Source organism: Emys orbicularis, chromosome 16, assembly GCF_028017835.1.
Source record: "Emys orbicularis isolate rEmyOrb1 chromosome 16, rEmyOrb1.hap1, whole genome shotgun sequence".
In the NCBI taxonomy this organism is placed as follows: domain Eukaryota; kingdom Metazoa; phylum Chordata; order Testudines; family Emydidae; genus Emys; species Emys orbicularis.
In genome coordinates this window covers 13,593,038-13,609,209 of record NC_088698.1, presented here as the reverse complement: position 1 = coordinate 13,609,209, position 16,172 = coordinate 13,593,038, and the positions used below count along the sequence as shown (strand labels likewise).

Sequence of the window (16,172 nt, the reverse complement as noted above, 5' to 3'; positions counted from 1 at the left end):
AAAGTCCATTAGTTCTCTCATTTGAATGGTTAAGTATCTTAATATCGAAACCGAATTATTGTCTAATGTCTGGAGTACAACCTCAGATCCAATTATCAAATGTTTCCTCCTTAAATTTCAGTCTTGTGTGGTGGCTAACCTTTACCCCCTTCCCCTCCCACCCCCCCCAAAATGAGACAGATTATAAAAATACAGACTGCTACAGAACAAGAGAAGTTGGATAAGTAGTCAACTTTGACCAGAAATGACAGATGACAATCTCAAATCTCTTAAGACTTCGAAATATAGAACACACTCTAATGGGTAATTTTTATGACACAATATTGAGGACTGTTTATCTGAGGCACTTTTCTTTCAGGTGCCTTCCTTGCTTGGGTGTTATGGGTGCTCTCACACACATGCATGCACACAGCTGCACTTTTCATTTCCACATCCTAAAAATAAAAAGTCTAAATTGTCTGGGTCATCTGCCAGCTAATAAGAACAAAAGACAAAAACAGAAAAAGGAAAAATAAGGTAACAGGGAATTTGCAAACTTCAGCTCTCACAGTCGTCTGGGCACTCTGAGTAGGAGCTGGAACTGCGGTCAAGGAATTAAACGATGATGTTCTGCTGGTAAAGTGCTTCTCACTAGCGGGCCTCCTCCTGGGTAGGACTGGCCTGATTATTGATGTCATGAATTCTTCTCCCCAAGTTGTTTAGTCTTGAGAATTCTGGAACATCAATCTTTCCTCTGGTGACTTGGGACCCAGAAGATGAGGCTTCTTGGCCTTATCCTTGTAGTTTGTAAACTTTACTTACTCTGTCTTGCAGTGCCTCCCTCAAGGTCTTCGAACAAGTCATGTGCGAGGCCTGCCTTGCAGCCATGCATCTTGGTCCAATCAGTTTCAAATGAGGTCAGCTTGAGCCTCAGTTTTAGGAAAAGTTCTGTTTAGATCAGCAACTTTAAAAATATTCAGTGTTTTACATATTACACAGACTAAGTCTATGACCCCCAAAAATCTAAAAAAAAAATCTGGATGATACCACTTTTGAGGAAGTTGTCATGGTCTTATCATGGTAAAAGGGTATTGAGATGACATTGTCATTAGTTTACAAAAATTTCAAAACAAAATTCCTGTAAAAATAGCTGTTTGGAAGGGATGCTCTTCAACAACCAGTCACTCAACATTCATTCATGTGCAAAATTAAAAATAAGTTCAAATTTATGATCAGTTTCATCACATCTATTTCTTAATCTTGAAGCAAGGCAATTAGAATATTTTCCTATTTCAGAACTGGGTTTTTATAGGTCAAACAGCTTGTCTTCTGGAATCTGTCCCTTGACAGAGAAAAATAACTTGAAAGTAAAAAAATACTTTTTTTTTTAAAGTTTATGTAAGGTATTCTCATATAGGTTATTTTGCTCACTGTTTTCTAGAGAAGAAGCAGAAGCATATCATGAACTTTTTTGCATAGTTAAGAAGTGGGTATGATTTACACCACATTGGGTCTGTACGGACCCCAGTATCATTGTCAACAAATCAGATCAGCACTTCTTATTAAATCAGAAGGCATATTTTGTTTTTACATTGATTACTGATTTGAGTGAGATGATTTAAAAAACAAAGATCCTTCTGAAAGGAAAATATTAAGTTGCATTGCTAAAAGGGTTCGGATCTGCTAGTACTCAAAATAACAGTGCTGATAATACTGTTTTTTGAAAAACAATTCCAAATGTGGTGGAGTAGTCTTGTCAGTTTCTGATGCTTATTTGCTGGGATTTGCTCTTTTCTGTAGGCTGTTTCTTTCCATTTTTAGGTATAGCATGCTTGAGGTTTTTTTCCTCTGATGAAGTCTGGGAATAAATTTAAATTTCTAATGATGAACTCCAACTAGGGTACTTTCATTGTGAAAATATACATAACACCTACACCTAGCAAGCTATTTGTTATTGAAAGTAATATTCAGACTCTCACAAATACTGTCTTTTACCCCTTTTCACCCAGGCTGAGGAAACTGGATCCAGAGGAAGAGGATGATCCTTTCAATAACTACGAGGTGCAATCAGAGATCAAACAAGAGAATTTCCAGCATATTGGACCACACAGACTGTCATTTGACTCTACAACGTTCATGGAATCTGGTAGGGACTTCAGCATATCCATTTTTCTACTTGTTTTCTTTTTCCCCTTATGTCTGCTTTTTTACTCCCACTTCTTCTGTTTTCTTTCTTTTTGTGCACAAAAGAATCTATTCTTTTAAAGGGTTTATTTTAATAGATCAATTGACTGAGCTTCACTGTATTCATAAATTATTTTTGTGTTTTCATTGGGCTGCTTATTTGTGTGTGATCTGTGTTGTGTGCATGATCTCTTTTAACCATTTTAGTATAGTCACTTTATTCTGCATAAATTCAAAGCTATTCCTGCAAAAGGAGAACCACTGTGTCATAAAGGTGTTATGGGTGTTCTTTATGCAAGATGTGTGCTAAATGTCACAAAACATTAAAAGTATTATTCTTAGAAGTGAGGCAAGGAATTAAATGTGGTTAGTTTCAACAAACAGGTCTCATATACTTTGTGCTCATCTGCTTTCCAGAGAAGCAAGATGTTCATGAATTCCTATTGGATAACCTGAACAATGGTGGCATCCTAGAACTGATGATGAGATATCTGAAAGTAATCAGCCAGAAGTTCCTGGTAAAGTGGCCACCTGGCTTGTCTGAGGTGGTCCTTAGTATCTACAATAGCTGGAGAAAGCATAGTAGTAATTTGCCCAACCCGTTACTGAGGGATTGTAGCAACCAGCACATCAAGGTAAGGAAATGCTCTATTTTTTGAGCTGCTTAATTTTCCCTATCCACCGTATATTGCTGTGTGTGTCTTGAATGTGGCTAACCTCAGTGTGGCAACTCAAGCTCAGGTTGTCCCTCTCATGATCTATGCCTGGGATATTGTTCGCTCTAGCTCTAACTTCAGTCAAAAAACAACTTGAGTGCACTGCAGCTGTTGTTTCTGTCACTAAACTGCTATGTCTTACAGTACTTACACATACTTTGATCTTTCACTCTGTGTCTGGAGCTGCCTCCTGCATCTCAAATGGCGTGCACACACAGCTTTGTGTTCTGCCTTGAAGGGCTGAGTTGAGGCTGCACCATTCACGGAGCATTTCTTGTGGTCTGTGCAGCATTGTTGTTTGGCTCAAAATGTTTGTGGTTTAGATGCCATACCAAGGTTTCAAGTACAGTAAAAGCTTTTTTAACCGGCATGCTGGGGGAATGGGGGAGTGCCGGTAAATTAAAAATGCTGGTTAACTCAGAGGGAGGGGTTTGGAGTGTCGGTGGGAGGGTGTGTGGGGCAGGGGCGTGGGAGGGTGTTTGGGTCCAGGAGGGGGCTTGGAGCAGGGGGTTGAGGCATGGGAGGGAACTCGGGGTGCCCGATGGGGGCGGATGGGGTGCTCACCTCTGGCAGCTCCCTGCAAGCGACTCCCCATCCCTTCTGCTCCTGGCGGAGGCGCGGCCAGGCAGCTCTGCAAGCAGGCACGCTGCCCCTTGCGGCTTTCCCGGCCAGTGGGCTGGGAGCCGCAGAGTCAGCGCTCAGGGAAGGGTGACGGAGGCAGCATGCCTGCAGAGCCGCCTGCTGCGACTCCGCCAGCAACAGCAGGGACAGGGAGCTGCTTGCGGGAAGCCGCCGGAGGTGAGTGCCCCCCCATCCAGCCCCCCAAGCCTCTCCCACGCCCCAACTCCCTACCCCAAGTCCGCTCCAGGACCCAAACTCCCTCCCAGAGCATACCCCGCAGCCCCTCCCATGCCCCAGCCCCCTGCTAGCCCCTCACCAACCGCACTATAAACCATACTTTCAGTGCAGCTAAGAAATGCTAGTTTATAGAGTTTGCAGCTTGGTGAAATGCCGGATAAAAGAGCTTTTACTGTACATGGGTTTTAGGAAAGTCCCTGTTTTAAATAGAACGTATAAAAGGTATAGTGACTTAATTAATGGCAAATTGTTGAGTTTGTTTTTAAAAAAATAATTACATCCCATAGTGAAAGTACAATGAAAAACTTTTATTTCCTTTTCCAAATACAGGTATATAAATTTCACAAATACAAAATAGAAAAACAAAAATTATACAATAAATTGGAACCCAAAATGGGCCTGGCTTACATGAATGCACACATTTTAGGTTAAATACTGTATGTGGTAATAGTAAAAGCAGAATGCTATATTCTTTGTCCACTGGCTGCTGTCTATATTACTGTGTTTTTAAGACATTAGCAAGAAGGATCAGACCTGTAGCTGAAGAGTTCTGACTTTGAGTATTCATGGTAACTACACTCCCAAATAGTTTCCTCTTTTGCTATTTCTCACATTTCAGCTTTTCCATCACCAGCGTATTTAATGCTGTGCAAAATAAAATTGAGCTTTGAAAATAATAACATCTTGGTGATTTAAAAAAGTAGTGTTGCTGTATAGATATAACATACTCTAAACAATCTACACTAGTATGCATATCTATTGCTATATATATTACTGTTTGATTTGTTTGTATGAGACTGCTTGATCTTTATTGCTTATATATTAAATTAAAAAATCAAAATTACTACATACAACATTATGGATTAGATTTTACACAAATAAATATTAGGAAATTCGGGAGTTCTGATTAACATATATTGCTTCTGAATCTTTCCATTTAACTTTGATTATAAATTGATTTCCAAGATGCCCTTTTGTTTTTGAGTTTATTTGGGATAGAAGATTATGCCTTTGGATGTAACAAATGCCCAGAGATTTTAGGGTACAGAGATTTTTGAACCCATGTCAGGAGCTTTCACCCTCTCCAGATGGAGCTGCAGTTACAACCCTGGTTACTGTGAAAAAAATGTAAAAATAAATTTCTCTTTAATCCACACAACCACGTCTGTAAGAGCTGTAACAGAACATCCAGTGTTACCAGGAACAACTCATATCCAGTTTTTTTTTGTTGTTTTTTTTTAAATCCACCTGTCTTTATGCAGAAAGCATTAATGAGCTGGCAAAACTAGCATATGTGCTCGATCTCCTTGATTTCTACAACTTCTTCAGTATTCATCTCAGCCTTTTGATGTGTTTTTTTTCAGATGTTCTAACATAAAGTATTAATGATGAAGCAATTTAAAATGGTTGTATTTTAGATTGAGGATGCTGCTCTTTTTCAAGACTGGGCCAACTGTTCCCTTCTTATCTTCTTCCCCACTAGATCGTCTTATCTTTTCATAAACAGATTTTTTTCCATTCCTCTTTCTAGTTGTAAAAGGCCGGGGGGGGTCTTTTTAATCCTACTGAGCATCATAGAAAGAGGGCAACCTCCTTTCCTTAGACAGAAGAAAGCCAAGATGGCTGTAGCTTGGAAATGGAAATCACAAAAGAGGATTAATTAGAAAGCTTCCTTTCAAGTGAATTGTTAACTTCTTTTTACTTTCCAAACAAGGTTCTTTATATTCTTCCCTGACCTCTTCATACCTTCCCTGTAGGATATGATGCTGATGAGTCTTTCTTGCATGGAACTACAACTTGACCAATGGTTGCTGACCAAAGGGAAGAGCTCTACAGGTGAGAATTGTTTTTTCTCTGCTAGGCTATTCTTATAATGTAAATTAAACTTGTAAGAAATGTTGTGAATCATTTATTAGACTACTGAGCTGTTACTTCTCCAGATGTAGGTCTTAGCAATGGATGTGTACAACAGTTCATCATCATTTTTTTTATTAGTGTTTGTGTTAGAAGGGTGAGCTGAGTGTTGCAGCTGCTGCACGTGGAATTGTTTGCATAGGGAGAATGTGATTTTATGCTAAACTGTAATAAATTAATTTACAGTTTCCCCTCGAAATTGCCCTTCTGCCACTGTGAATGGAAAGTTTGGTCCTGATTTCCCAGGATCCCATTTTCTGGGGGACTTGTTGCAGCTCTCATTTGCATCCTCCCAGCGAGATCTATTTGAGGAAGGCTGGCTGGAGTTTGTGGCTCGAGTGTATTGGCTGAAGGCTCGCTTTCTAGCACTGCAGGTTTGTTTTCATTTTGAGTTCAACAAATAGAATTTTTCACATTTAGCATATTTTTTTTAAACAAATGGACTTTAGAATTACTATAAGCAGTTGAAGTGGTGGGTATGGTAAGTCATCAACGCACCATACCCACCACTTCAGGAATATCTTGACTGAGCTCTAATTTGAAGATAAAGTAGAGGTTACATTAGTCTGTTTTATTTAAAAGCAGCAAAGAGTCCTGTGGCACCTTATAGACTAACAGACGTATGGGAGCATGAGCCTTCGTGGGTGAATACCCACTTCTTCGGATGCATGCATACGTCTGTTAGTCTATAAGGTGCCACAGGACTCTTTGCTGCTTTTACAGATCCAGACTAACACGGCTACCCCTTTGATACTGTTTTATTTAGTTTCATTAAATGTCCCTATGAACATTCAGTAATTAGATAGATGTGAAGTATCTGGCCGTAATTCTTATGCACTGTACCAGCATTCAGTCATTTTGGTACATACACATGTGTTTAAAGTAATTTGTCTTTGGTCCCCAGAAATAAATTTCGACTGGAGTTATAATGAGCAGCCGCAATACGCAAATTCACTAGCAGACTGAAGCCTGGATGTAGCTCATAGAATCTGTAATAGAAGCCCAAATAGAATGTCCAAAATGCAACTGTGCATCGAGTCAACATTTATATGTTGTGATTGATGGAGCTTGAGCCTTCTTTTGACAATTATTCATTTCATGTACAGATTTTCAAGCAGTTTGTTTTAGACTGATTGCTCAAGTAAACAGTCCCAAGAAAAGTTATTTGTTGGATTCCAGACTACTTCATTATTTTATTTCAAGCATCAGTTTCTTAAGGCAGCAAAGAAAATGTTTACAGATTGTCTGTACTTAATTCTAAACTGTTGAGAAGAAAAATGTGGGTTTGACTAATCAAACTTTAATCTTCAATTGATAAAGTACAATATCCGTTGATTTCATATGCACCCACTGAGTAATTCATTTCCCTTTTTATTTTCATATCTCAAAATCCTTCTTTAAGAAATCCATCTAATGAAAAACTGGATTGTTCCATAGAAAAATTAGTGGGGACAGAACCTCCTTCTCATTTATAAACTATGTTTAATCATTTTACGCATCTAAAGTAGAGACTCCTTGATAAGTCATTTTATTTTCACTCAAAAATAAAATTTCTTTAAGTTAAAAAGATCTTCTAATTCCCTTTCCAGGTGAAGACAATTCAAAATCAACTGTCACTGCACAGTCCCAGTAATGAAGAAACATATAGACTAGACTAATACTTTTTGCTCTATTTCACTGAAAGATACAATTTTTATGACACACATGTAACTCCTCTGTTTCACAACAGATCTAGATATTTCAATTTAAAAACAAAGATGGAAGTAGAAGGATAATCTGAAACATAAATATACATTTGGAATCAGAGCCAACTCCACTTAAACTGAATGCAGGTTGTCCAGTCAAAATGGATTGATCATCTTTATTAAACAAACTGCTGTATGGCTAGTGCTGTATCTCTTTAGCTTTAGTGAGTTATATTTTCTCCCTCTACAGCCTCTCTTCCTGTCCTGATCCCTCCCTTGTAGGAAAACTCAAATCTGTTTAAGATGGACAACGTGGGTTCCTCACAGTTTTAGTTTATCTTAACCAGTTAGCTGTACATCTCAGTAATGTTACCCAAATGTATGGTTCTGGTCAGCACAAAAGGAAGACTTACTTCTGGATTTAATCTGCCTCCCTTCACTTTCAGAGAAAGAGAATGTTAGTCAATTTATACAAATACATTTTCTTGCTATGTAACTTGAATACCTAGGTGTCCGATTTCCTCCCCTTCTCCGCCCCCCCCCCCCCCCCAATGGTGATGAAGATAACTGGTAGAATAGACTGGTAAACTGTTTATTGGTGATGACTCTTTTGGTTGATATTTTGATTAGTAAAGTACCCTCCCAAATTTGCCTATCTCTCACTGACAGTGTACTCAGAGTTAGTGATTCAACATTGCCTAGCTGCTTTTGAAGAATCTCAGGTAGCATTGTGTGATTTCTTCTAACTGTTTCCACAGGGTGACATGGAGCAGGCATTGGAGAATTATGACATCTGCACCGAAATGCTGCAGAGTTCCACTGCAATCCAAGCCAAAGCTGGCAATGAACGCAGCATCGTGATCCGATTACCTAACCTCCATGTTGATTCTGTTGTTTCTCTAGAAGAGGTAGGGATCAGTTTGTTTGGGTTTTTCTGTTTCTAGGTTCTTCCAAAATTGAGGATTCCAGTCAACGTAATGTGTTTTTGAGACATTTCTAAAGAAGAGCTAAGTCTTGTGAGAAACTAGAGATTTTATATGTGTGCGCCATTTTCTTGTGCACAATCCATTTTCTTTTGGGCTGGTAATGTGATACTTCTGGAGGGAATCTGAGCTAGAGATGCTAAGGGACAAGTTCCTATGCTCCTTAGAGACATTTATTCCCTTTGGGGATAAAAAGCATGTTTTATGATATAAAACAAAACAAACTAGTGTGGCTTCTATATCAGCAGTGCTCAGAAACAGTGCCATAGTTGCAAGACTCATTTCAAAATTACTAGCACTTGCCCTGATGGAAAAGTAGCATGTACAACATCAGTAGCAACCGTCTTAGAGTGAAGAATATTTTCACAAACCAGGATAAAACCAACAATGACTGTGTTTTTATAGTTAATTGATTTGAAAACCATCCTTCCCTTTTTCAGGTAAATGCTTTCTTTGTCTATTACTGGTCCCTGCACAATTCAGTCTGCTTAATAAATAGAGTGAAAAAGATTGCTATCAGGGTGCTGCGTATACAGCTGTTAGTCATTAGACTAGAGCTTTGTTTTAGAGGATTTCTTGTGCTTTAATGTCACTGTTGTTCAAATGAACTCTTGCCTTCAGCAGTCAGAATTTTCCAGTAAAACATGCAAATGAATTCATAAATAAAAAATTAGACATGGTTATTATTTTTCTGTTACTGCTTATAGGGGAGGGCTTCAAACGCAAGCAATGCCATTTCGATTCTAAAGGCTTTCCCATGATCGCTCTTTCTCATAGTTCATCAGAAAAATGTGAGATTTTCAAATTTATGGCTTAGATACAAAAAACAATAGTATTAATTTAAAAAAAAATTAAATACAAGTTGGGGTAAGTGATAATGGGGTGGAAGCTTGTCTACTTTCTTCCTTGTCGTTTCTCTTCCTTACAGTGCTGTAAACTTTACACATCCTACAGCTATAGCTTTGTTGTTCATAAGAAAAGTCAGTCATTTGCACATGAAGGTGAAATGTAGGTTGGATTGCACCATCTGTGACTTTTGCAGATTGACAAGAACCTAAAGTCTCTGGAGAGATGCCAGTCTTTGGAGGAGATCCAGCGACTGTATGAGGCAGGGGATTACAAGGCAGTGGTGCATCTGCTTCGCCCAACCTTGTGCTTTAGTGGATATGGTAGAGCTAAACATCTGGAATTTGTTATATCTATACCAGAGAGACCAACACAGTTACTTCTGTTGCAGGTTTGTTATGTTTCTTTAAAAAGTTATCTTTAGTGAGGGTTTGAAAGCCCTGCATCTGCTTTATTTCCAAGAGCAACATAAAGATTTGGAGGGTTAGCATTAATGATGAATTTTGTTGACTTCATTTAAGAAGCAAAACATGGGGCCAGATCCTCAGGTGAAGTAAATTGGCAAAGTTCTGTTGAAGCTTAAACTCATAGTTTAAGCTCTCTGATCAATAACAGAGTGTGTGTGTGTGTTGTTCAAACGAACTCTTGCCTTCAGCAGTCAGAATTTTCCAGTAAAACATGCAAATGAATTCATAAATAAAAAATTAGACATGGTTATTATTTTTCTGTTACTGCTTATAGGGGAGGGCTTCAAACGCAAGCAATATATGTAGATATATATATAGATAGATAGATATATATAGATATATATCTATATATACACCTCTGCCTTGATATAACGCCACCCTATATACACGAATTCGGATATAACGCGGTAAAGCAGTGCTCCGGGGGGGCGGGGCTGCGCATTCCGGTGGATCAAAGCAAGTTCGATATAACGCGGTTTCACCTATAATGCGGTAAGATTTTTTGGCTCCCGAGGACAGCGTTATATCGAGGTAGAGGTGTATATATGTATGTATATATATTTGTAGCGAGAGAGAGAGAAAAAATGTGTGTGTGTGTGTGTGTGTGTGTGTGTGTATATGTATGTAATAGAGAGAGAGAATATTCACCCAAACCTCTAAAATCTATCCAGGTTCACTGGAGTTTGAAAACTTTAAGGCTGTATAAACTCGAGTGAACCTGGATCAGTTTTAGAGGTTTATTATGGATGAACCCACTTTACCAATGGCCTGCTATTAGGACTTGGAGTTTTTGTTGCCCGTGACTATTTATATGGTGGCTCCAAGCATCCTATGCACCTGAAAGTTGTTAGACAACTGGATGTGAGGCAAGAAGCACTGGTGTGATAACTTCTCATTGGTCTGTCCTGCTTTACAGCTGGTGCAGCAGCCTGCCTGTGATCTCCAGGGTGGCTTCACAGCATATTACAAAAGTCCAACCTGGAGGTGATAAAAGCTTAGATCAACATGGCAAGATCCTTATCTAACAGAAAAGGGTGCCAGATATTGCCCAACTATAGATTTAAAAAAAAGTTCTTGACCGCTGCTGCAATCCGAAAGTACAGGATAGGAGATTAGTCTAGCAAGATCAGAAGATTATGCACTACCATGACAATTAAGGGACAGATGCCCTCTGCTGAGGGAGCAGGATGCAGTCTGTCAGTTCCTTAGTCTTTCCTCTGTGTTGGCTATTTTTACTGCTAGTTTGACTGGAGTGAGCCTGGGCCAGTTACTTTTCATCCACATTCCTATTTTGTTGTGATAGTGGGACATCAGAACTTGTTTTCCATACTCAACAAGAAAGAATCTTAGAGCTGGGGATCATAAAAATACTTTGAGCATTGTAGCCTTTATCATTATATGAGCTTGTTTTCTAAATCAGTAATAACATAGTAGCATGGGTCCATAGTGACTCAAACTCTGATTCTGTTGAACCTCTTTACACGGCAGTATGTGGCTTTTAAGCAAGAGGCTCATTGCTGCCTCTTTCCTGCAAAGGAGGCTCATGTAGAGTCTCTTTGTATTCAGAGAATGGGACTCAGTGTTGCTTCCCTGATGACACTCAGTTGAGGAGCATGGGTTCTGGGGTCTCTTGTATTGCCCATTTTATGTCACATTTAGAAACTTCATACTGGTATCTCAGTAGAGTAAACATTAGCTGCAAACTGTGTGCCTTCTTCCATTCTCCTTTCCCCTTTATTGTGCTTTTATGCTTTGAAATAAACATTAGATCCATATAACATTTTTTTTCATGTTAACATTCACTAGGATTCCCTGCTGAAACAGAAGGATTACAGGCAATGTTTTGAATGCTCTGAAGTTGCCTTGAACGAAGCAATTCAGCAGATGATTAACATGACAGTAGCTTCTGCTAAAGAAGAGTGGGTTGCTACAGTAACACAGCTGCTCACGGGGATTGATCGCTCACTGTCGTCAGACAGCAGCATCCTGAAGGAATCTTCTATAACACTGAGCCTCATTCGGCTAACAAACAACCTCATTCAGGTAACCTGTTCACCTACACTAGCAAGCAGCCACTGTGCCACAGATCTTTTTTAGGCGTGATACAGCTGCTGCCTAAACTGCCACCCACTTGCAGAGTCTCTCTTGGGTTACATTTCTGTGTGGGCTGTTTCCTTTCACACTCTTAGTTTTCACTGCAAGATGTCAGATGCAGAATCTCTTCTGAAATCAGTAATGGCAGCTAATTCTGAGCACTGTCTCTGCTGAAATGAGCAAGGAATAGTAATAAGGTGGCTCAGAGAGCAGTACTGCTGGCTATGACTCTGTTTCTAGGGGCAGCAGTGCAAGCTTTGGTCCAGCTGGCTGGGCCCAGTTTGTTTCTGGCACAGATCTTGCTGCATATTCCTGCCATTCACATGAGGGATGGTAAGAAAGATCCTATGAACCTTAGGAACAGGTACAGTCAGTTGGTATTGTTGGTATGTTACATCATTCAACTGAGATGCTAGTATCTCTGGCGGCTGATCAGTTCTTTAGATTCTTATACAGATATAGGACGTGAGTCAGAATTGGAAATCTGATGATTATGAGGGGTATTTTCATCCTCATTCCTTTTTCCCTTCCTCTTAAGGACAGAATTAAGTAAAATGATGGTTATTACCTCTTTCCAGTTTTAAAATTACAGGCAATATTTAGCCTTTTTGTAGAAGTTCTTCTGAAATTTTGAAAACTGTTTACTTTTTTCCTGAACTTCTCATTTAAGTGCCACAAGTGCCAGAATAGTAAACTACTTTCGATATTATTTCCTCTTTAGAAACCCAAGCTTGCTAATTGCTATCTGCAACATTCTGAGTGCCCTCAATTGTCATTAACTTCAGTGGGAGCTGAGGTCACTTGGCACCTTGCACAATCTGACCCTAAGGCTTTAGAGCAATGTGCACAATGATGCCTATTTGGTCACTAGTTAAAGTGGCACTAAGGGTAAGGCTATTATAGGGGAAACGGCAGGAATTTCTTGTAATACCATAAATATTTTCACAGATAAGAACAAATATATACAGTTTATATGCGTAAAATATGTCTCTAAGTATAATATAATAAAATAAAGAAGGAATTTCCAGAAATTTTAAAAACACCTGTCACCGTTTCAGTAACTGGGGCTGTTATCTTTGTTTAAGGTTAGGGCTACTGTTTTAATGATGGGGCATTGTACTGCTCACCAAGAGGCTCTCTCCCTGAGGTAAATTGGACGTTATAAATCAATTTCCCATTTGGGGTGTGGGGGAAAGGAAAATCAGAGAATTTCAAATTTGCTAGAGGTAAATTCCTTAATTTGTTTTGGTTTATAGTAGAGGGTTTTCCAGAAAGTTTTAACAGTACCTGAATTTTCTCAATCCTACATAATTTAAAGAAATTGTCAAAATGCTAGCTTCCTATTTATTTTATGCCAAATTGATTGCTTCTTTTTTTTTGTTTTTTGTTCTTAACTGCTTCTTGATTGTCAGGGGGTTTATTTTTTTAGTTACTGATTAGACACTTAAAATTGTATAGGGACACACTCTCATTTAGAAATAGATATAGCTGTTGGAATACCTTTCATGTTACAGTTGAGTTCTCCTTCAAAGAGACTTTAATATTAGAAGTCGAGAGTTGGGTTTTATTTCTTACATTAACGAAAAACGATGATAATACTCTTATATAGATCTTTTCATCTGTAGCTCTGTGTCACTTACAATCCTTTGTAAAGATCATTACTCCCACTTTTCAGTGGGTGAAACTGAGGCATGGAGAGTTGATGTAACTTGCACTACTAATTTCTATCCGAATCAAGAGATTAGTCTTCCTTTCCTAGGCCTTTGTCTCTCCATCCCAGCTGAGATGTTCAATAGGACATAAAAATAAGAATAAAATACAAAAGTTCTGAGTTTATGGATGTTTGTTCATTTTACTTTTGAGAGGCCAAAGGAAAAGCATAAGTTCCATAAAAACATACTATCTAAATGATATGGAATGTGTTACTAAAGCCTATACTTCTCTGAATATCACAGTCCATTTCCTGAATAGCAACTCCACCTGGTTAACTGAAAAAGGACACTATTTTTACTAACAGATTTGTAAAGTTGCTGTGTGGTCCTCAATGCATGCTTTTACTAGACGCTATAAGGTAGTCAAATATGCTTCAGTAGATGCAGCTTTCAGTAGAGCTCTTCTAGCATATGTTCTGGAGAAGGGACATAGAGGGAAAGCCATACAAATCCCTTTTCTTTCAGCTGTTGTCTTCTCTGTTTCGAGAATAGGCAATTTTTCATAGGTAAATGATACTGGTATTTCTCTAACAGACTATCTGTCACACACCCACCCATCCCTTATTTCTAGTCTGTTTGTTGTTATGCGTTATTCATTAGTTAACTACTCTTTCTGAAATGTATTTCTTCAGGAGAATCTGTTCATAATTCCTAGTTGGCTGTATCTGGCTACAAGATGTTCATTTTATTTAAATTTGTTGGAACTAACTTTTGTCCAGTTTCGTTCTAAGCAGGTATGTCTTACCTTCCAGGGTGCAAATACATCTCTTTATAGTCATCACTAACAGGAGCCTTGATGCAGCTTCTGTTAGTGTTCAAAATTTCTGCTATTCGCTTAGTGATTTGCACTTGTTCTAGTGTGATATTAGTACAAATGTACCTAGTTAGAAAACGACCTTACAGGTAAGAAAAATGGGCTTTTCCCATATTATCAAATTCTGGAAGTTGAGAGTGTCTTCTCCTTTTAGTACTTTCAGGCCCAGCCAGCACAAGAAGCAAAGCTACTTAAATTTAGATTTTGTTTGTGTATGAATAGGATGCACTACCAGCTGAGTCATCTGGACATGTGTAAATCCTTTTTCTAATGGGTATAGTATATTTCTTTATTAGATTATAGATTGCAGCATGGCAATCCAGGAGGAAGCCAAAGAGCCATATGTCTCGTCAGTGCTTCCCTGGATTATTTTGCACCGAATCATCCAGCATGAAGAAGATGCCTTCCGATCCCTTTGCTGTCAGCAGCAGCAGCTCCAAAGCCAGTGTGAGGAAGGTAATAGTTTAATTTGTCAATGTTATATGTTGTTAAAACATTGCTCCTTATCCTTTTCCTCTTTGGCATGTGTATGGGAAATGGCTAGTGTTCCTTTGTCCCCCTCACTTAGGGAGTCTCCAATCCTCATTTCCTCACCACAGTGGACAGTCATTCTGAGGAAAGGTTTCCTTACCAAAACGCGGAGAAATAAGTGGCTATATAATTATAGGTTAGCTCAGTTTTGTACTTAGGAGATATAATCACTGGCATCTTTCTTCCAGTGAGTCCTGACACGCCTATGCTGCCTCCTTCCCTCATGTTACTGAACACTGCTCATGAGTACCTAGGAAGAAGATCTTGGTGTTGTAACTCAGAGGGTGCCCTTCTCAAATTCTATGTGAGTATTGATATTAAATATTAAACATTTTTTTTTATTTGTTTTTTCTCCTGTTCCCTACCCCCATATACATGTATTGGAATGGCCATTTTATCCTAGGTAATGAAGTAGTTAAGGATTGCTCTTCCAAGCTGTTATCCATCATAGTCTGAAAAAGTTATCTGGCTTTCCTAAACAGACAAAACAGGTCATTTGCCTGGGATAACAGACTGTCTTATGTTAACTCATTAACTATTCATTACTCATTCACTATACATTTCTTTGAAACTGTAAAGCACTGAATAAAGGTTATTACTGATTTGCCTGAAAAAATTATGCTCTTTCATCAGCCTCTGTTCTCAGTGATCAACACAAGGTTCAAATTATGCAACTGAAATTTTAATAAAGCAATGGTGGGTACTGTACTTTTTTTTTTTTTTTTTTTTTTAAGAGAGAGAAAAAGAATTAAACTGAGGTTTTCTGAAGTTAGTAGAAACCATGTTAATGAATGGTATTGTCAGCATCCATCAACATAACTTGTAACCTGATGACTGAGCATGATATTGCTTTTTTTTATTGTGCTCTGGTCCAGATATCTGGTACAAAGGGCACTTGCTGCTTTGCGGTTTGGGAGCAGAACCAGACCTGTGGTTCTTCCAGATCTTCCTGATGCAGAGCTTTACTGAAACTTTGTTTCAAGTTTCTGAATAACTTTTTGGCTCAGCAGTGTGTCTTATTTCCCTGCCATCTCCTTGCGCTGTGTTTTTCCCTTTTGGGGGAAATTGTCCCCCAGCTCTACTTCTCTCTTTGAGGCATTTGCAGTAGCTAGCACCCCTACAGGCTTCAGGGGAGACAGCTAGACTAAGGAAAGGCAGAAGGCAAGGTCTGTGTCCCTCCTCTGCTTATTGGGTGTCACATTGGAGAACTCAGCCAGTTCTGTGGGCAAGATGCAGTTTCTCTCAGCTCAGTCTGAGCAGGTTTGCCTTTGCTGCCATTCCCTGGGCATGAGGGATAGAAGAGGCCAGCTCTGCTGGGCAAGACACATGCATTGTCTCAGCAGCTTAGTCTAGGTGGGCTCACTTCTGTCCCCCTCCCCCAGGCAGGAA

The 16,172-nt window shown here is 39.0% G+C and overlaps 1 protein-coding gene across 1 annotated transcript in view; it reads left to right on the top strand.

The window, feature by feature from the left end:
• Positions 1–16,172, top strand: part of CABIN1 (calcineurin binding protein 1) — a 198,284-nt gene that overhangs the window by 13,812 nt on the left and 168,300 nt on the right. Inside the window, exons 10-18 of the mRNA XM_065417969.1 lie at positions 1,989–2,125; positions 2,581–2,798; positions 5,495–5,573; positions 5,838–6,025; positions 8,095–8,244; positions 9,362–9,556; positions 11,439–11,675; positions 14,549–14,708; positions 14,972–15,087. Of these exons, the coding sequence (XP_065274041.1) occupies positions 1,989–2,125; positions 2,581–2,798; positions 5,495–5,573; positions 5,838–6,025; positions 8,095–8,244; positions 9,362–9,556; positions 11,439–11,675; positions 14,549–14,708; positions 14,972–15,087 (1,480 nt within the window). The remainder of the gene's footprint in view (positions 1–1,988; positions 2,126–2,580; positions 2,799–5,494; positions 5,574–5,837; positions 6,026–8,094; positions 8,245–9,361; positions 9,557–11,438; positions 11,676–14,548; positions 14,709–14,971; positions 15,088–16,172) is intronic.